The 20,765-nt window shown below is 43.2% G+C and overlaps 1 protein-coding gene across 7 annotated transcripts in view; it reads left to right on the plus strand.

Annotated features, from left to right (window-relative positions):
- The window catches only part of CUX1 (cut like homeobox 1), a 271,261-nt gene that overhangs the window by 108,532 nt on the left and 141,964 nt on the right, over window positions 1-20,765 (plus strand). For all 7 annotated transcript variants that reach the window (XM_051809840.1, XM_051809835.1, XM_051809836.1 and 4 more), the window contains exon 4: window positions 11,755-11,833. In XM_051809840.1, coding sequence (XP_051665800.1) covers window positions 11,755-11,833 — 79 coding nt within the window. The remainder of the gene's footprint in view (window positions 1-11,754; window positions 11,834-20,765) is intronic.

Here is a 20,765-nt window from a genome sequence, read left to right on the forward strand (position 1 = left end):
CAAGCTTGCAATGCACTGACTGAAAAGTGCATGTGTGCTTTCAGCACTGTTTTTCATGAAGGGGATGTCTGAGGATCAAATAAGAAGCATAAATCCAAATTTGGCTACAGTGAAGATGATCTCCCCGTTAGATCTCGCCAGAGACAGCTCCCTGTTCCTGTGCATGGCTCATACACACTCCTCCTCTGTAGTTTTGCTTCACTGATACAAAAATTAAGTTTATTTTGGTACAAATTCAACCTCACAGGAGTAAAATTTGTTGGTAGAAATCCCCTGTTATGTAAACAAAGCACAAATACGTTACAAGATTGTGCTGCTGAATCTCTGAGCTGGTGATTGCAGTCTCCCTAATCTATACAGGGTTTTAGAAACCTAAAAAACCTGAACTAATTATGATTGACTACATAAATGCACACCATTAAGCTGTGAATTGTGGTATTTGATTATAGATGTAATTACTGTATCTTGTTTTGGAGACAAATCAAAATACGAAGGATATTGGTCTGTTCTGCTGAGTTATATTTGATTGTTCAGGATATAGATCTGGTTTCTGTTTGTTGTTAAGGCTGACTTTCTAAAAGATCAGGAGATGAATGCTCCAGGTATCTCAGGGACAAGCTGTGTTAAGCAAATAGGCTTTTTCCCATTTCAGATCCACTGGAGATGCCTTGATTACCATTTCCCAAGATGGCTTTGCTGGACACCCACCCCCCCAGCCCCGTGGGATTGCTTTGCAATAGTGTGTTACCTGTTAATTGATATTTAATGTCCTGGGAGAGCTGGCAGGGGGACCTTTTGGCCACAGAGTACCTGTGGAATGTGAGCAGGGAGGAGGAAGGAGGAGGAGGGCAAGAGGTGCCCTGCTTTTACTACACAAAAATCAGTTTTCAGCCCCAGATTTGTCCCTGGAATTGTTTAAGGCCAGGTTGGATGGGGTTCTGAGTAACCTGGTCTAGTGAAAGGTGTCCCTGTCCATGTCAGGGCACAGTTTTCTTTTTTTTTTCCCTTTTTTGCTGGCTTAGTTTCCCACCAGGTTGGTTCAGAGCAGCGGCTCAGTGCAGGGGGGAGGCCAGGAGAGCAAAGGCAAGGGCAGGAGCAGAACAAATGTGTCAGCTCAGGTTGACTTAAACTGTCCTTGAACTGAACCTTGGTGAGCCTGACGTGACTTGGAGAGAGGTGAAGTTAAGCTCAGGTATTTATGTATCCTCCCAAGTGTGATTTATGGGAGCTGCTGGTAAACCTGGGGCCAGCTGACTTTATTTAAACAAATCCACAGGTCACTTTAGCCAATTTTTCTTTCCTTTGAGCATGGAATATTGATGCTTCCCCCCATATTTTCCCTTTTGTATAATATGAATTTCTAAATAAACCCCCAGTACAGAACATTCTGTATTCCTTAGTTATTTATCTCATTCATTCAGATAAAAACTGTTTCAGTTATCAAATAGCCAGTTTCCATTAGTAGCTGGAAATAACTTTTTTTGTATAGATCTCAGTGTGCTAAGTAACTGGATTTTTTTTTTATGATGAGTTAAAGTAAAAGCATTATGAAATGAAATTTAGCGTACTACAAGTATTAAAATGCATTCCTAGTTCAGCAGGAGACTCTATTAATTCATCACTGGAGAATAGTTTCATTATGGTACTTTTTCCTTATTTAGGATTTTAATGGAAATTTGAATGCAGTTTTCTAATTGAGCAGAATGTTGTGTCTGATTCAAAGCTGATGGTATTGTTCTTTTGATTTTTGTGAGTAACTCTTCTGGCTTTCCTGAAAGATTTAAGGTCTGGATAGTGCAAAAAGGCTATTGTGAGAAGACAATTAAAGTCACTAATTTAAGAGTTGTAAAATTCCTGTCACTTCTGTCTTAAATCTATCTTTTTTTTTTTTTTCCTTTTTCTTACCATTAACCTGAGGATGCAACTTATTAATGGTTTGCTCACCCTATGCTGGGCTAAATACAGGACAGAATCAGAAAGAGGTTAAAGAGCCTTATCATCCAGTCATGAAATGATTATATGTAATTTGCAAGGCCCTCCTGCAAGCAGCCATGTGACCAAGCTGTGTTTTGGGTAGTCACTGTGCTTTGCCATGGGCACATCAGTGCCTGGATGTTTGTCCATGAAATCTGAAAGGGAGAAAGCAAAAGGGAGTTGATGGTCTTGGGGCTGTGTTAATTCACAGAGCTGAAGTTGTGGTATGGAAATCTAATGTTGGAATCCGTATTTGTGAAGTCATCAGACAGATATTTTAAGGCTGGGAAAGGATTTCCTGAGGTCATTACCATTCTTTTCATGTGGCATAAGAGCACTGTCCAACAGTAATGCAGTAATCCCTCACTTGGGGAACCCTTTAAGGCACAGAGTCCGAAACAACAGACTGGACTTGATTTCTGTGAAAGCCATTTCTCATGTTCTTCTCACAGAGCAAGTGCTTTTAAGGGTATTGCCATTCTGAGGAGACCACTCTGGCTCCCCACTTAGCTGAATTGCTCTTTAAACTATTAATTTGGTCAGTGGAGTAATTTAATAATTTTCCATATGCAGACAACAGAAGCTGAAAATCAGTTTGATGTGCTGGAACTCCTAATCGTGCCTTTGAAGGGGTACTCTAATAATGTGTGTGCCTAAACCACTACAGACCTACATTCCTTCTGCATTTTGAAGGAGTATTCCTGAGCTGATACCTCATATATTTTATTTTTTTTTTATTTTACCCCCTTTAATTTCCTCACGTTAAATTTCCAAACCTAATTAATACAATTTCTTTCCTGTAGGTTCACTCCATGATGGCTCAATTAGAGTAGCAGTAGAACTGTGGTTCAATATTCAGGCCAGCTTCATAATTGAAAACACATTTTCTTCTCAAAAGCTGCAGCTGGTTTGGTTCTGCTCATGCAGAAAAGGATATAACCTTGCATAACATAGGAAATGAACGGTTGAGAGAGAAGCCAAATTCAATTTCAGTCAGATATTTTGAGGATAAGTCCATGATCTATGGAAGCAAGGGAATGAAAAGTGTGTGTATGTGGAAAGCAGCGTGTTCAGCACTCTATTAATCACGGCCAGCCTGGGTGCTGTTGTGTGCCTTGCGTTAGCACTGATGCTCGTACAGAGGCTGGAGAGCAGCCAAGCACTCCAGAAGTTAACCTCTTAAAGACCCTGAGCTGCTTTCTGTTGAATAAATGTAATTTTGTGGTCAGAAATAAATGCTTGTGATGTAGCAGGAGCTTTGAAAACAACAGCGTGGCAAAGCTATTACAAATTGCTCTGTGCTGGGGAAGTCAACAGCATACATCAAAATCCAGCGCTGTGTTTGGGCCCAGAGCTTTCCCTGCTTTTCAGTGGAAGTCCCATTAAAACACTGCATTTACCAAAATGGAGTAAAGTGAATATTTTTGGCGGTTAATTTTCTGTTAATGTCCACTCCACATCTCACTTCTCTTCCCCAAAGCTGTTGGAGAGGGGAGAGGTCACGGCCTCCTCTTGGGGTAAAGGCAGCTCCACAGCCATTCATTGCTTTGTTTACAGAAGTGTGTAAATGATTATTTATTTATTTTTGGCTGGCTTGATTGCAGTTTAAACAACATCTTTCCTGAGGAAGGTGATTTAAATACACTCCAGCATCTCAAAGGCAGATGTGCTCTCCCTGCCGAGCACGTGGGGCGGCTGCTGCAGGGTCAAAAGCGTCCCTGGGAGGGGACTCTGAGCTCCAGGTGATGGACAGAACTTAGAGACTCTCAAATACAGTCAGAACCTCTCCTGTATGACCCTGGGCCATTTCTCAGCTGTGGGGATAACGGGCAAAGTCCCAAACATTACATACCCCACCAGAAGCAAGCGACAGGCACCGAGCACCTTCCTGACGCTCTGACAGGTTCCTCTCCGTCCCATCCCGTGTGCAGGCAAGTTGTACCGAGACAGCAGGTACTGCCAGGGCAACTTTGGGGAGGCTGAGCCCAAATCCTCTGATCTTTATATAATTGACAAAGTGCTGAGTGCCCGTTGGCAGCTGGTGGGCTGTCTGCACGGAGCCCCGCTATGCCGCTGCCACGCGTTCCGGGGAAACGGCAACGGTGCCGGGAAACTATTTCTGCAGGATTCCGACAGGCAGCCCCGGTTCAGTTCGCAGGGTCAGGAGCATCTTCTCATCCTCGTGGAAAAAAAAGAGAGCTTGAAGGGTGCTGGAAGGAATGGGGATAGGAGGGCTGGGCTGGGTGAGGTGTTCTGCCGAGCGTCGTTGAGAATCCAGTCCCTGCTTCTCCAAATACAGAATTATCTCTGTATTTATTACAGAATTACTCTGAGGCTCCACACAAATCGGTGTCTGGTCTTGCTTTGTCATAAAAGAGAAGCAAGAGGGTGAGCTCAGTATAAAATACCAGCAAAAGGTTGCATTTTGGTATTTATGTGCAGGTGGGTTTTGCACAAAGGCTGTTAATGTGCTCCTTCGTGCACGGATTCCTCTGACCTAATTTTTTAAAATATCTAAATGAAAGTTTGGATTGTCCAAAAGAGAGAGAAGCGATTGTAGGTTCCAGGTCACTGCTCAGAGGCAGGAGGAGAAGTAAGTGGGCAGGTCAGAGCACCCACTCACCTTATGTGAAGCTCCTGGGAAGCTGGAGGTGATGTGGGATAGCCCAGGCTGCTCTGCCCTCATAGGAATTCTGTTTTCTCCCCTTCCTCCCTGCCCCACTTTGCTTCACCAAATGTGGCTGGACTGGTAGATGTTCTCTATCCTTGTGCTCTTGCAGAACCTCGAGGATCAGAACTGACATCTCTCCCCATTTAGTGACAGAGCAAATGATTTGCTGATCTCTTCACTAGAAAGATGTTCTTTCAGTTTTGGGGGAAGGATGTGTCCCCTGTTTGGAAGTCATCTCTTTGTTTTAGCTTTGTAGCATTAAGAGAATTCAACCTGTGCTGACTGAGGAGAGAGGATGGGATGCAAAGTGTAGAACTACAAGGGTAAATAATTATCCATGTGCATGAGGTGCCCCAGCAAACTTGGGCCACCCCAAATCTGGTTTCACACAGGGTTCTTACAGCCCTTTAAGTTCAAGTACCACATGATTTGAGCACGAGCACCCACGTTATTGATTACTAATTGGAGTAAAACTTTGCAAATCAACCCTATTTCTGCAGTGTTCCTGCTGCTTGTCTGTGGATCCAGGTGTCCCTGGAGTTACTGAGCTGTGGCACCAGAAAACACTGTGAGGGTTTAAATAACGTGTCAGATGGGCTGAGATGTGTCAGAGGGGCTGGGATGCTGGCATTAGCTTGGTGTTCAGGCATATTCTTTGTCCTTCACAGACAGCTCTAAGCTTCCATGAAGCCAAGTCCTTATTTCCAGAGCCAGGCTGTCCTTCAGTTTGTTTTACTTCAGCATGAAAAATACCAAAGTCTCCAGTAAAATTCTAACACGTCATTGCATCGGAGTGTATTATATTAACTAATGTAGATATTAACAAAGTCAATCCACTTTCATACTATAAAGACTGATCAATAGAATAGTGAGGGAGGGGAATTCTGTAACATTTGGCACTCTGACCCTGCTTTTGCCATCTGTATTTGTCACTCTGCTTTTGTGCTGTACCCAATCCCTGCGGGTGCAGGACCAATGCCGGCGGGTGTCCTTGCCCTGGCCCGGGGTGTCCACCTCCTCCCTCCTGCTGAGCCCAGCAAATGCACAGGATGAGTCAGTTCAGTGTGCTGGCATGATGGAAAATAAATTCCTCTCCCTCTTTGCTTAGTTTTTCATCGAGTCACTGAGCTGAATCATGCAACAGCAGCGCCGGGGCTGGAGCTGATGCAAGAGAAGCGGCAGCCGGTGGCCTGAGGCAGGAGGAGGGATCTGGGCTGCTCTGCTCCCCATGGATGGGTTGGGAGCTGGGTGAGAGCAGGAGCTGAGAAACCTGAAATGCAGAGAGAGGGGTGAGGAGGGAAGCACATGGGTTACCCAGGGCTCCAGGAGAGGTCCAGCAGGGAAAGCAGACCCACCGTGGCCGTGATCCCAGGGCAGGGTGGCACCGGCACACGCGATTTCGAGCTGGCAGTATCTGGAGGCACATGTTGGGCTGGGCTGTTTAACTGGGCAGGAAGATCAAAGATTGGCAAAGCAATGAGAAGCTGTCCTGGGAGAGCGAGGGAGCGGAGCTTTCCTCGGGGGATGGCAGCGTTGTTTGTCTGGGAAAGTCAGGATTTATCTGGGCATGAAAGGAAGGGAAGGTTTTAAGGGTTCAAGGTTGCAGCTGTTTCGCACTGGAGGGAGGCAGAATTGAAAAGTTGAGGGATTTGAGTCCTTCTTAAAGCTCTCTTCTTGACTTGAGGTTAAACCAACAAGGTGGTGAGGCGGGGATGCTCTTCCCAGGCTTTTCCCTGGTATCATACCTGTGTCCCAGCCCAAGCAGCTTTGTGAAGCAGATTGGTATTGGATGCACTGTGAAGTCCTTAATTCCGTTCAAGAATTTATAGCCCAGCTAAAATCCACACCATATGCTTTAAGCAGCTGCACAGAAATAATTTTCTTTTTAATTTTGCTTCCAAACTCTTTCTGATTGCAACAAAGCTAAAATACAGTAATTTTTTTTACTTTTTCTTTTGTCAGCGGCAAAATAAATTAACTGGATTGGTGAACTGTATATTTTTATTAATTTGAAAAATTATAATGTCATATTTTTATTAATTTATTTATTGATAGATGGATATTAAGAAATTGAAATCAAACCAACTGGGTGCTTCCTAATGCACACACACAGAGGGTTGTAGAGCTGTTTTGCTGCATCACCTGAGCAGCTGATGGACAGTTTTATATGAAAGAGCAGCCAAGCTCTGATGTAAAGGCTTCAAAGCAAGACTGGTGCCATTGCATAGCATTAATAATCTTACTATAACTACCATTTGATTCCAAGGCAACCATTCAAGAATATAGCTTAAAAGAATGGTGCATTAATGAGCTGTTATTGTGCTTTTCCTTTGGTTTAATATGTTTCTTCCAATTCTTAATGGCATTTCGGTAACTTGAAGTAATTGAAGACAAATGGAAAAGCTTCGTGATGCAAAACAATACAAGAGAAGATGTGTAGGGGAAGGGGAATGGGTGTCTCCTTAAGGCATCTATTTATTAAAAATCAGAACAGAAAAATAGGTTCTCTTTTAAGTCATTTATTTTTGTGTGCAGGACAGTGAAAGACAGATCTCTAATGTTAAGGTGGTTAATGAGAGTGAGGGTTATAACTGAAGAACAATGAGGATAAGTAGAAGAGTTGAGGCTACAAAGTTCCTATTTAGCATAGTTGTGTTTGTGGATCTGCAGCTAAAGGAACTGTGAGTAAATCACTGATGCTGGAGAGACACAGCATTGGGATCCCCTCACAAAGGAGTTGTCTTGGGAATTTGAGTTCAGCATCCCAAACATTCAGCTTTGTTGAGTGATCCGAGTGGATCCAAGAGGAGCAACACATGTGCCACTCTCATGGTCTGAAATGTGTTAATGTGCTGATATCCATAAGTTCAGAGAATTTAAGTGTCAGTGCAGGATGTGCTGGCATCTGGCAGCCCAGCTTCCTGGCAAAGAGCTTCATCATCCTGTTTCTTCTTTAAATTCAGGAATGCAGCTGTGCAGCCTTTGGTCTGACTGCAGAGGCGGTACCACGTACAGCCCAGAGCATCCCACCTCTGCAGACCTGCACACAGCAGATTTGGGGGGCAGTAGACACCAGGCTTGAATTAATGCTGAAATTTCTTAGTGCTTAAAGAGCGACAGATTCCAAACTAAAGCCACAGACTTGGCTTTTACCTGTTTGAACCTGACTGGACGCGGCTGAAACAGGAAGAGGCAGCGTTCAGATAAAACCGCGTTCAGCACCTTCTCTGACACAGGTGCCAGATTTATGGTGCCTGTGTAAATGTGGAGATGAATCCATGATGACATTCTGATTTTAGCCAGGTGTAGCTGATATTAGACTTGGGGCCAAGTGATCCTGAGCTAGGCTGTGGGGCAACAAGCAGCAAAGCGTGGGAGCAGATCACAGAGATTTTCACAGCAGGGAGGTGATTCTGGAGGGGAAGGATGTCACTCAGGCCTCCAGGGTGACCTCGAGACCCCAGGCAATGACTCGTGAGAACACTTGACCTGGAAAAACAAGGTGGATAAAGGGAGGAGGGCTCTCAGACCACGGCTCCCTCCGTGTAGCTCCGGGGATGTTTTAAAGCTGAGTGAGATGAGGAGGGAGGATTCCTGGTGTCTCGGCTCCGTTATCGCACTGCAGCGCCAGTGGTATTATCAAGACAAATAGTATGCCAAAACTTAAAAGTGAACATATGTTTATGGGGGTGGTGGGGAATACAGAGGTCACTGTTGTTTCTTTCTGCTCGGAGAAGACATAATGGGGCCTGGTTTAGATAAATTAAGATTTGGAGCTGAGCTCGTGTCAAGACAACGCGAGTGTAATTATAAGTTGACTTCTTTCAGGGTCCCTGAAGTTTTTAGAGTCAAATAAAAATGTTCAGCAAGAGTTTTATAATGTAGTTCAACTGTTTAATGTGAGCTGATTGCAGCTCAGCCTGCTTGGCTCCTGAACCAATTTTACTTAGATTTGAAAAATTTTCAGTGAACTTCCAAATGCTTCCATGTCATTTCAGTGCTCTGTTTCCTCTCTTTTTGGACTTCATTTATATTTTGCTATTTTTTATGCATTTTTCATCCCATATTTCCTTATTTCCTTACACACCTGGGTGCTGGCATGCTTAATTATTTTTTCATTCCAGTTAAAGTTGTCAGGGTGCTTTTTCTAAATTTTATTTTAAGGTATAAAATAGAGGCAATGCTCATTTTTAGTAGAACTTTAAACCAGGCACGTTGATTTATTTTTTTTAACAACTAAAACATAAAACCATATTTCTGCCTGGTGGGATTGTTTGGAATTCTGGTTCTGAATTTAGAGGGGGGGGGGGAAAGGTGTAAAATACCTGTGATTTACAAACTGCTTCCTTTGGAAAGTCTCTGATCTCCTTGGAAGATGTTGTTTCAATTCTGGTTTATATTTCCATCACTCTATAACTGGTGAGGACTGAATAAACCATACCTCTTATAATACTTAGGGAGAAATAAGTACAAATGCTCTTTATTAAAATGTGGAAAAACTGTAATAGGCAAACAAATCCATCCTGTTATTTCTCAGAAATGGAAGCATTTTAAACGCTTTGGCTTTCATAAAAGGGGCAAATGAATTTTTCAAAAATACAGTACAGAATCAGTGCTGTAATGCTAATTGTATTTAATAATAGTAATTTAAATTTGGCTGCTCTCCGCTGAGCAGCAGCGAGAGAAAACTGTATGTGGGAACGTTAAAAGTCCACAAGTGGAACATATGGTGTTCCTTGGCCTTCAGAGTCTGTCTCCACGTCCCCAGGAAACAGCTCAACTGCAGAAGCCTCTCTGGTGGTGCCCCTTCCTTCGCGCCCGTCCCCGAGCGGTGCCTGACGCTCCCCAGCATCGATTTCCACGTCCCGGGGCCTCCCTGCCTTTGGCACTTTGGTCCACGGTCTCCTCTCAAACAGGCTTTGTGTGAAAATGTTCCGACCGAATTACTGACGTTCTCATTCCCTAATGAGCATCAGTCCATCTGTGATTGCTTGAATTCAAATTAATAAATGGGTTATTCACGACCATCAATCCCTTGCTCTCCGGCACGTCGCGTGCCCTGGGAGATTCCAGTGCCTTTCCATAGCCTTTCTTGGTAAATTCTGACAGATAAGCATGGCCAGCACCTCTTGAGAATTTATATCTGCTCTCCACATCCTCCCCCATTCTGACCTCTGATGCTCGTTTATCACCTTTCAGATACCTTTCTTTTTTTTTCTAATTGCTAGCTGCAAATAGGTCAGGTTTCAGTTATGCTACACCTCCACCAACCTCCATAAATGAATCCAGATTTTGGAGGGATGTCAGTGAAATAGGAACTTGGTGAATTCCTCTAAACACAGCCTTGTATTGTGTTACCTGAACTTGTCTCCTTCCAACCCCTCGCCGTATCTCCCAAGATTTCCCTGCCGCTGCCAAACGCTGTGTGGGCGCCGCCCGTGTCCTTTCTTCCCTCCTCGACTCCTCCCCTCCAAGCCTTTTCTTGGGTGTGCATTGTGCTCCTGGGTGATTTTTACAATTGTCCTTGTTGTTTGGTTTTCTGCCCTTAATCCTGCCCGTGATGATCTCTACAAGTCACTTAGAGCCGTGAGGCTGATCTGTACCCGTCACGTGCTGTCCCGCGCTCCGCTGCACTTGGCCGCGGAATTTAATCATCCACATTGCAGGATTCCCCCCTCCCCTCCCTTCCCAAATCCTTCCCTGCTCTTCACAGAGTCATTTTAGTACAAAGTAAACAGAAGTGGCACCAAAGCTGACCCCCCAGCACCCTCCTGCTTATCTCTCCTCCTCCCTGCGCCGCTTCCGCTCCCTGGCATCCTCCGCTTCCCGTGCCGGAGCGTTGGCAAAGCCCGGCCACACCACAGGTTGGTCACATGCTTTCTAACGCTGCAAATCTCCCTCCTGTACAATAAAATATCAGATACTTGCCTGAAGTACAGATACAGTAAAGTCTGGCCATTGTTCCTGCCTTATCTGCCGAATCAATAATGCAGAGAAAGAATTCAAGGACGTTTTTCAGGCAGGACCTTCCTTTTTTAGGCCCTTTTGACGTCCACACCTTTAAATGGTTCCATAATGTCAACTGCTCTTTAAATACACAGAAGAGTTGATATCAGGCCTTTGTATCCGTAGTTCTTCAGATCCTTCCTTGCCTATTATTAAAATATGGGAATGCTAATCTCCATGCTTTTGGTTTCCTGATTTGGGTAAGCTGCTGCTGAGCTATGTCAGGCTTTCCTGTTTCCCTTTCTGTCTCTCTGCTTTGGAGTATTAATTCAATAGATCTGGTCTCGAGTCAGTTTGGTTGCTTATTGTCAATATTTAGTAATAGTAAATCCTCTGTTTTCTAGTACAATAGGAAAATATGCGTTTACCAAAAAGAGTTGCTGTGGAAGAAGTATTTTATTCTCAGAGCCATTAAGCTGCCTTGTAAAATGGAGTTTTAGATGAAAATAATAAATTCTTAGATGAGTATTGTGTGTGTTACAGAACACAAAGAGAAGCTGGTCAGAGGAGCCTGGTATTAGGTGCAGACAGTACAGACTCCATGGGTCTGTGCCTGAGCTGGGTCACAAAACTTTTTTTGCATGTAGAAGATTCACAGTTATTTAGTGTTAAGTACCCCAGGGTGCCCATCAAGTTCATCTTTCCATGCTCTCACAGGCTCAGTGGAAATAATAGAAAAATATGTTTCCCACAAAAAAGGCAGAGTGGGACATGAGAAGTGGCCGCGGCTCCATTTTCTGTGTTAGATCTCACTAAGTGGTAAAGGAAAAGAGCTGGTGAGGGGAGAGCCTGGCAAATACCAGGCTTTTTATAAAGATTTAAAGTCAAGAATCACAACAGGCAGGAGTGTTCATAAAAATTTTGATTAAAAAAATGATGCTTGTTATTGTGCTGAGAAATGGACTTTGAATTATATTCAGTACAGATATGGCAGGAATAATCTTATAAGGCTGCTTCTGTTGGAGCTGTACACAGGAGACTTGGGTTCCCTTTTTGTGTATCAAGGAGTTTTACATGAAATCTATTAATTTATATTTATAGCTCTGAGTGCAAGAGTTGTATTGGAACAAGTCTTAAAGCCTCTTTTCTCATCGCCCCCTTAGATTGACGCATTGGGCAAACGAAGCAAAGAAGCAGAGGCAGCCTTCTTGAATGTTTATAAGAGATTAATTGACGTTCCAGGTAAGCAAATTATTTCCTTATTCTGAAAGACTGATGGCTCATGTTTGTGTGAATGGTAGTGGGCACTTTTTCTACCTTTGATAAGGTAAATATGAGCAACGGTTTTATTCTGGAACTGGTGTGCTCCAGTATTGTTTCTGATGGAGAGAACTGTGACCAAGGCACATTTCATGACTTCACGTTACATTTAATGTTTGTATAAATCATTTTATGTTATTGCAACATTGCATGATCCTCAGTAATTTGTTTATGAGAGGGTTCAGACATTTTTAACGCAAAAGATGCATCTTGAAGCTTCATCAAGAAACAGCAATATTTGTATTTTTAAAAGACAATATTATGCCTTCTAAAAAACCAAAGGAAAAGCCTTACTGCTTTTGGGAGTAAATCACTACCAAATTTCAGTTCTGTGCAGAGTAAGTGTGATCATGAATTTTGTTTGAAGGCATTTATTGTACATGTTTTCAACTTTCCTTTGTTTGGCATCCTAAGTTTCTTTGTTTGGCGTTTGGTTTCAATTAATTTCTTTTTACATTTTAGGAGTTGATTTTTCTGTTTTCCCCAGTGGTTAGTAAATACTGTCTGAACAGATTTTTCTTTTTCCAGCTGTACCCACAGCTGAGAGGGAGTGAGGAGTCCAAGTCTCCTCTGCCACATCTTGGCCTGACTGAGCTGTTGGCACATGACAGTGTGTGTGTCATTTTATACTTCTATAAAACAGTGACATTATATATAGTATTGAAAATACCTCAAGAGAGGTTTTGAGGTGTAGTTAATACTTTTAAGGGCTTACAAGGGTTTTTAAGGCCTCATTGCAAAGTGCACCTTGGTCTTTACTGGCTTTACCTTATAAGGAGCACATTTCATGCACGCTTCAAATAAAAATTAATTTTTTAATGTTTTGGTTTATAGATTAACTGGTTAAAAGGTCAGTGTTTTCAGATGCTCAGTCTGAGCTAAAATATGTATTTTTTTATGCTTTCACATTCATAGTTGAGCAGTGCTCAGTGGCCAGTCCCTTTATAGAGATGCAGCGACTCACCATGCCCTTCCTAGCCTACAGCTGCCTTGGAAATGTTTTTTAGGTTAATCAGCCATGGTCTGTGAGCTTTCCTGTACTTACTTCCTGCTCAGAGTCTCAGTAGTGTTCCACTGAACGCTGAGCAGTTCCCTTTGCCCACCTGCTCATGCCTTGGGAGGAGATGGATAACTCGGAGAGGGTCTGAATGTCACGTACAGGCTGTGGGCAGTGCCTGTCATGAGCAGTGTGGGCATGGGATGGAAACCCCTCCATGAGAACATCCACAACATTCCTGCAGCCTGTGAGTCCAGCATTCAGTGCTGGGGAGAGACACTGCAGCCCTTCCATCTCTGTACTAAGGCAGGGGGCTGCTTCCTGCTGTAATTTGGGAGCTGAGTAGGTTGGATTTTGAATGGTCTGTGTCTTTTCATGACTGAGCAGTCGTGTCAAACAAGGGCTGTGTGGGATCCTTCGTGTGCTCTTGTGCAGGGGCTTCTTTGTGAAGCCTGGCACTGACACAGGTGCTGGGATTTGAACAGCAGGTCAGACCAAAGCCTTACGGAGAAGGAGGGATGTATATCCCACCCGTGCTGTGGGATCTAAATGGTGAGGGACTTTGTCAGTACTTCTGCATAAGAGAAAGGATTTTCTCTTTTCCTTCGTTGGCAGGAGCAAAATTCACAGCCCTGCTTCCACACCCCACAGCCACATTCCCTTCACATGCCCTGTGTTACGTGTCCCAGAAATATTTCTTTGATATTCTCAGTGCACAGAAAAATTGCAGCCTGGCTGAGCTGTGAGGGCAGTGGAGTCTGTGGGATGAGAAACATCTCCAGGTTTTTAGTCCCATGCTCTATTTACAGGGCCTGAGAGTGCAAATTCCAGGTTCTCAGGAGAAGGCCAGCCAGTCTCCCGTAGCTGCGTGCAGGCGTAACAAATACTCACTGTTTACAACACGTCCTGCAAGGAGAAGGAAAGCAGCCCTGAGGAATGTGTGGCACTGCTCTTTGTCAGTGTGAGGCACATGCACTTCAGCCCTTGCCCCACTGTGTTGCTCTTTTTTCTTCCCTTCTCATCCCAGGTAGTCTGGTACATTGGGCATATCCATGGAGGGCTGGGTAGGTATCCGTGGAGGCTCAGGTGGTATCCCTGGAGGCTTGGGTAGTATCCATGGAGTGCTTTCCTTCATAAACAACCCCCAGTATTCATTTATCACACGTGTTGTTTTGCCTCTGTGTGGCTTTACATATCTTTTGACCTGTTCATTTGGTATTTCAAATATTTAGGTATACTTTTAGCTCCCCAGTCCTGCTCTGTTTTCTTTTCAGTGTGAGAAGGGAGCTGTGATGTTTGGAGAAAGCTATGCCTGGAATGCTGCAGAGTGGTTATTTAGCATTAAGCATCGCTGTTACATGACAAGGGTGCAATTTTATCAGACTTTCAATATCCTTTATAGGACCATATAATAATTGCAGCTGAAGTCTAATTCCCAGCAGCCAATTTTATGGTTCTTGAGGAAAGCGTGTATTTCTCTCCTCAGTAATAATGTGCACACTTTATATAATTAAAAAGGGCTTCTATTTTAATTTTACTATAAAATGATCTGTATTGAAACTCCAGCCACGGTACTTTATGGATTCAGCTAAGTTTAATGATTTTTTTTTCCTGACTTGACCAGAGTTTTCACTCAGGCTCACCAGTAAGGAATTTGTGGGAAGGGTGGTATTTTACTTGTAAATTTTCCTATGTACATCAGGGGTTTTCTCTTTAAAGGATAAACCAGACTTTTTATATATCTTTCTCCAGCTTTATGATGCTGTTAAAATAGCATTATCATTGCTTTGTGCTGCAAAAATTTATCCTTCCTAAAAGAAAGTACATGTCAAGGAAAACATTTTGGTTTATGTACGTTTATACAGCTGTAATTCGCACTCAGATCGTTCTGTCTTGCTTGAGACTGAACATTTTTAATTAATGGAATTAATTTTCTCATTTAATTGCCTTATTTTCAGTATGCAGTAGAGAGCTAGGGAAAAGCAAATGCTGCCACATGAATTGCACTAATCAACAAGGTTGTCAAAACTTACCTTTAAAAATAATGTGAATATATTTATTTTGAAGTAAAGGGAGGTTGGATCTGTATTTTGAGGAAGCTTTCTTCCATCTGTTCGAGATTCCTTTGTCTTTATTTTTATAAAATAAGTGCATTATGTTAGCAGCCTTGGCTTTTAGGGTCTTAATCTTGCAAACACTTAAAAGTGAAATTGGAGCCTTGTTTGTTTGGAGGAGCGATGTTGCCTTGCAGAGACAGCACATTCATGACTAAAGCTTAAAGGAAAAATATTAAGCGTGAAAAATACTAGATATTTTTATTTTAAGAAGGAATGATGTTTGCTGCTTAATTTTTTTTAAAACAAAACTTCACTCTAATTTTCAAGTAAAAGTTAAAACGTGGAGACCCGAGTGAAGGCCAGGTCTGGACAAATTGGTTAAATAGAGTTTCTCTTTCTGCTGTTTGTATCCCTGTGCACAATTACAGTGGATTTGCTCAGCTCTCAGCATTTCTCCCGTTCAGCAGAGCTCTTGGGCAGGCAGAGAAGAAATAATTCTGCCTTTAAACAAACTCTGCTCCCTGGAAGTGGCACAATTAAACCAAATTTAGTTCAGCCCATAGTCTAGGAAAAACCATTTCGTTTTTTGAGCATATATATGTTTGAGACTGAGGGTAAGTTAATTGCTCTCAGTTTGGAGCCTTTTAGGGCTGAGCCATAAATGGGTTTTTTTTTGGCTTAACGGGAGTTTTCTCATCAAGAAACGAAACGACTCTTGGGGTGTAAAAGGGGATGTGCTTGTGGTTTTATTGGAGACTCTTCACAGGTCTCTGTTGTGATCAGATTTGGTGCTCTATAATGTGTGTGGTGGGTTTTAGCTCAGAGGACCCTCTATCTAAGGAAAGCATAACATAAGAGAGGATAAAAATAAGATTTTTTTTTTTTAATGTTCCCTGTCCAAACAATTAAAAGCCATAACAGTGAAAGGTGGCTGAAAGGGAAATTTTATCTTTCCCTTACTCCTTGCACACCCTGCCATGGGTGCTGTGTCTTACTAAAAGGTTTGAAAGAGGAACAGGCTCATTCCAAAGGAGTTTTCCCCACACCCATCACTTCACGCAGTGTTTTTGTTTAGGTGCAGTCCCAGTTCAGCCTTGCACATTCCAACTGCTCTGCATAGGGTGTTCTTTTTTCCAAGGAGTGATTTCGCTGAGGAAACACAAAGTTCTTTCCAAATAAGTGATCAGCAAAGCACAAAGTAAGTGTGGGGGATTTACTTCTAAAGGCAAAAATGAAAATTTGTTTCTCACCCCTAAAAAGCCTCATTCCCTCACCCCTGTCCCGTGCTGGCAGCAGTGGGATTTGCACTGTTTTCTGCTATTGTGCTGTTGCCTTTCTCCAGACTTGCATTGCTGTTTGGGCTCCAAGAAAATTCTGTTTAAAGTGTATTTGATCAATGTTCTGAGGTTAAAGGTGATACAAGAGAAAACCAGGTTTGATTTTGGGTTTGTTTTTTTTTTTTTTTCCCCTCAGAAAAATGATCTGCTGCTTATGTTGGAGGGGATAAATGAGTATGAAGTTGTTGTGTTTACAGATGTTCTGTGGCATGGTTGGATTTTTTGGTAAAGTGTAATGTTGAGCAGAAAGGTTAATGGCAGTCCTGATAGCAGAAAGTCAGTATAATACAGATTTTTACACACCCAGATGACCTGTGATGTGCTTAAATTTCAACATAAGCACCCCCAGTCTTGTGCCAATAGAGAGAGATGGTTCAATGTAAATTTAGGGAAGACAAAAAGAGGGGAGGAGGAAGAGATGTTTAAGCACGTCCTAAAGAAGAATAATGAAAATATAGTTTGAAAAAGTTAATACCCAGAGCACTCTTGTCTGGGATAATGGTTGGCAAAACTGTCTAAAGAGCAGGATCAACTTATAGTAAACCCTAAGTTTGTGGTATGTTGAGACTGATTAGCACAGACCATTTTTGAGAAATGTTTGATATCATTACAGTGTGAAGAATTTTAAGCAGTTCCTCATTTGTTAATAATATGTGACAAAATGGTCACCCCTTTCCCAATAAAATATATTTGGATAAAATAGAAGACAGACCCGTAAAATGAACAGGTTTATGGTTTTGCTGCCCTTGACTTTACAAGGGAAATGAATATTCATAACGTGCCTGTTCTCAACCTCAGAGGGAAAAGAAAACAATATTACAGTGAGTAGTCTCAGGGGGAAGGGAAGCAAAAGGAACTCGCTCACGGACACAGAAGTGGTGCAGACACCCCTCATCAGAGCAGTCGGGTGTCTTTCTAAACACACTTGAAAATCTGATAAAATTAAGCAGAAAATTGAGCACAGTTAATACATGAAAGAGTGAAAAGCGATAAATCCCTGTGGCTGCAGGCAATGATTTAGCTGGTGAGTGGATCCCATCTGAAGCCAAAATCCTTGATGCTTCACCAGCATGTTTAGAACAGGTTAAAAATCGGGAGTTGCATAAACAGAGGAAAAATGCCCCAGTTCTGGCAGTGAAGCCTGTACAGTAGAAAATTAGGGACTGTCGACATCAGTGATTTTCTCCAAACTGTTCTGCAAACCTTTCACAAAGAAGTGCCCGGGGTGGGGTGAGAGGGACAGTTTAAAGCCCCGGCTGCAGACGGGAGATTCTGAGCAGAGTTCTGGTAGGGGCAGCAGCTGCTGCTGTTTTATTTTCCAGCAGGGTCTGGATGCTGCTCCAGCCTTTGGGCAGTCCAGTGCTGAGGAATGTACAAGTAGCAAATAATCACTTCAGCTCCTTCCCCTTGGGGTTTGAATTCAGAGCCTCAGCATAACATACAATTTGGGATCTGTGCTGGATGAGTGCACGCTGGTAGGGCATTGCTGTTAACATTACAGAGTTATTTTCAGATGGAGCACAAAGTCCTGGCCAATTCTCCTCTTTAGAATTCATTCACTTTATCCCTATGTTTTGAAACCGATGTCAAAATAACTGAAAATAGTTCTGTTACCTGAGTACGTGGCTTGAAGTTGGGCTTGTCTGATCACATACTTTTTTTTCTTTAGTTTTTCTCGTTGAATTAATAATTGGATAAATTCCTTTGTAAAAGCTGGAATAAATATTCAAAGGAAGAAATATCCCTAAAGCATACACTTTAAAAAATTTATTGTGTGGTTGTCAAGCCCTATTTTACTTGGTAGGCTGGAGGCACGGAAGGAAGAGGGGAGGTGCAGATAAGGGGAAGGATGGAGTGAACAGAAGCAGGAAGAATGTGAGGTATAAGAAAGAAGATATCCCAGGAAATATCCCTGCGGGCATGGGTTGTGTTCACCTGGAGGTTGTCACCACAGCCCTTGGGAAGCTGTTGCTGCAGGGAGTGACTTAGAGCAGCCCTAAACCCAGTGACTGGAGCAGTGCTGTGTGTTCAGAGCAAAGGCAGAGTGTGCTGGTGGTGGGGAATATTGGACTTTCCCTTTCTCGGTTGCAGGAATGTGAACTGGAATTAGAATAAACCCCAGCTTTGGGAGGGTTTAGTGCTAAGTCTGTTCAGAAGCTTTTAGGAGAAAGAAGGGATGATTGTGGCAGAAACGCTTTCAAACATAGTGGAAGGCCCTTTTTCTTTTATAAACTCAAAGTAGGAGAAATGAAACTTAGAATACAAGTGGTTTTCTGTAACTGTCCTTTGCACTGAGCTCACTGTGCAAGCAGAAATTCCAATGTCTTTGGCCATTATTAGAACATTAACAATCACATTGGAGCCTTTTCAGTTGCAGTGGCTTCTCTAGTAATTCATTAGGTCCATTTTCAGCTGACATAGTGCCATCAAATATTGTACTACCTATTATACCCCACATTTAATATTAAAAACTTTTCTGAGGATTTACTTTGGTTATTTCCTTTGAAAATACAGGGAATGGCAGTGCAGTTCAAGAAGGAGTCGATCCTTTACTCTGTCTTATGTGATTTCTTGGGTACTAGGGTCGAGGTGCATCTCAGTCTGGGGCAGGGCAGAGCATCTCTCAGCTGTAGCAATTCTCGGGTTGGGAGATAAATAAAGGATGTTTTTAAATAATAGCCCACAGGATCTAAGAACCACGGGATCTATATGGTTGTGGTAAAATTGGTCCCGTGTCGTTTCATTTAACCCTGGAAGATGATTAATGGGGAGGAAAGGCGCCGGTCTGCTGCCACTCCCCCCTCCCCGTGCAGGGGGGTCCCATCAGTCTGGCTTGGCCGCTTCCAGAGGTCGGCACAATTTGGGATTGAGCTTTTTTTGCTGGTAAGGAAAATGAGAGTCCCTCACCCTCTTGTGGGCACTTTGAATTCCCTGGTACGGCCCTCGCAGAACGCTCCGACAGCTGCAGGGTGAGGGAAATGGTGTTAAAAATTGGAAAAAATAAATAAAAGGAAGAGAAAAATCTCAGTCCTGTGGGATGGGGGGGAGTAAGAAAATATGTATAATTCTTGATTGAAGGAAGAACCTTTTCATGGTTTTTATGAAGTGAGGAGTTGGAGAGATGATGAGCTTTGTTTCAAACGGAATTACGGCTATAACTCTTCTGTCCCTGGGCTACCAGAGTCATAGGGGAACAGGAGCAAAGCTATCATTTATTCCATGAAATCTTTGTCTCAGTCTCTCTAGGCTATTTCAATTTACCACTGAAATTTCTGGGGAATAATTAATGAATTAATTAAGTATGCTGTGAGGTGTTTGAATATTCAAAAGCTACAATGTAATTATTATTTTTTCTAAAACACATTTTCAGGTTATTTTCAGACATGCAGCCTCCCACAAAAGCACTTACTGCATCAGAAGCTCCTGGAGCTTCTCGGTGTCTGTAATCCAGGGACTGTTCCCCGACAGGAACATTCCCTGCAAAGAGCAGTGTTGCATTCAGGAAGGGAAAAACTTCTTTTACTTCGTGACCCAAGTATTGTGACAGCAGAGCTGAACTCTCGGCTCTTTTAAGAAGTTAAATCACGTTAATAAAGTTGCGTTAAGGAGGATTATTATTTTTTCCTCTCCCGTATCATTTCGTGTGGGCGTTTCTTGTGAGCGATCACCGAGAGCTTTGCTTACAGTGCGGTTTGGGCAACAGAAACACAGTCGCGTTGAAAGAGACCCGTTGCCTTCCATGAATTATTTTTAGATCCCAACCTTAGGAAACACATTTCCAGCGATATAAATTATTAATTGCCCCTGTAGTTCTGGCAGTGTTTCATAACTTGCTTTCTTATCGTTTCCAGTGTTACAGGCCTGTAATGAAGAGGGAGGAGAAGGGGGGGTTAGGAAAAGGCAAGTCCTTTGTTTTGGAGGAGGCTCTTCGGGAGCTCCATGTTACGATACCAAAGGAATACAATCAGACTAAAAGAGGGCAGGTTTAGATTAGATATGAGGAAGTAATTCTTCCCTGTGAGGGTGGTGAGGCCCTGGCACAGGTTGCCCAGAGAAGCTGTGGCTGCCCCATCCCTGGAAGTGTTCAGGGCCAGCTTGGACGGGGCTTGGAGCAATCTGGGCTAGTGGAAGGTGTCCCTGCCCATGGCAGGGGGTGGAACAAGATGAGCTTTAAGGACCCCCTTTCTATTTTCCTGCCTGAACCATTATATGAATTCTATGAATGTATTTTGGGAACAAGCCGAGAGCGAACCCCGGGCAGGGCAGAGCGGGGCTCTGGGCGCTTCCGCAGCCCCTGACACACCTGCGGGGGTCTCACCGCGTGGAAAGCCCCCGGTTGTGATGGTTTTACAGCGTGTGCGGAGCTCGCCGGCACCGCTCGGGCACCCGCGGGGCCGCGGCCGCCTCACGATCCGCCCGCGCCGCGATCCAGGCCGGGCTTTGCCGCTCGCCCGCCGCGCTCC

Source organism: Manacus candei, unplaced genomic scaffold, assembly GCF_025592945.1.
Source record: "Manacus candei isolate 608988 ecotype Guabito, Panama unplaced genomic scaffold, ASM2559294v1 h1tg000076l, whole genome shotgun sequence".
Taxonomy (NCBI): domain Eukaryota; kingdom Metazoa; phylum Chordata; class Aves; order Passeriformes; family Pipridae; genus Manacus; species Manacus candei.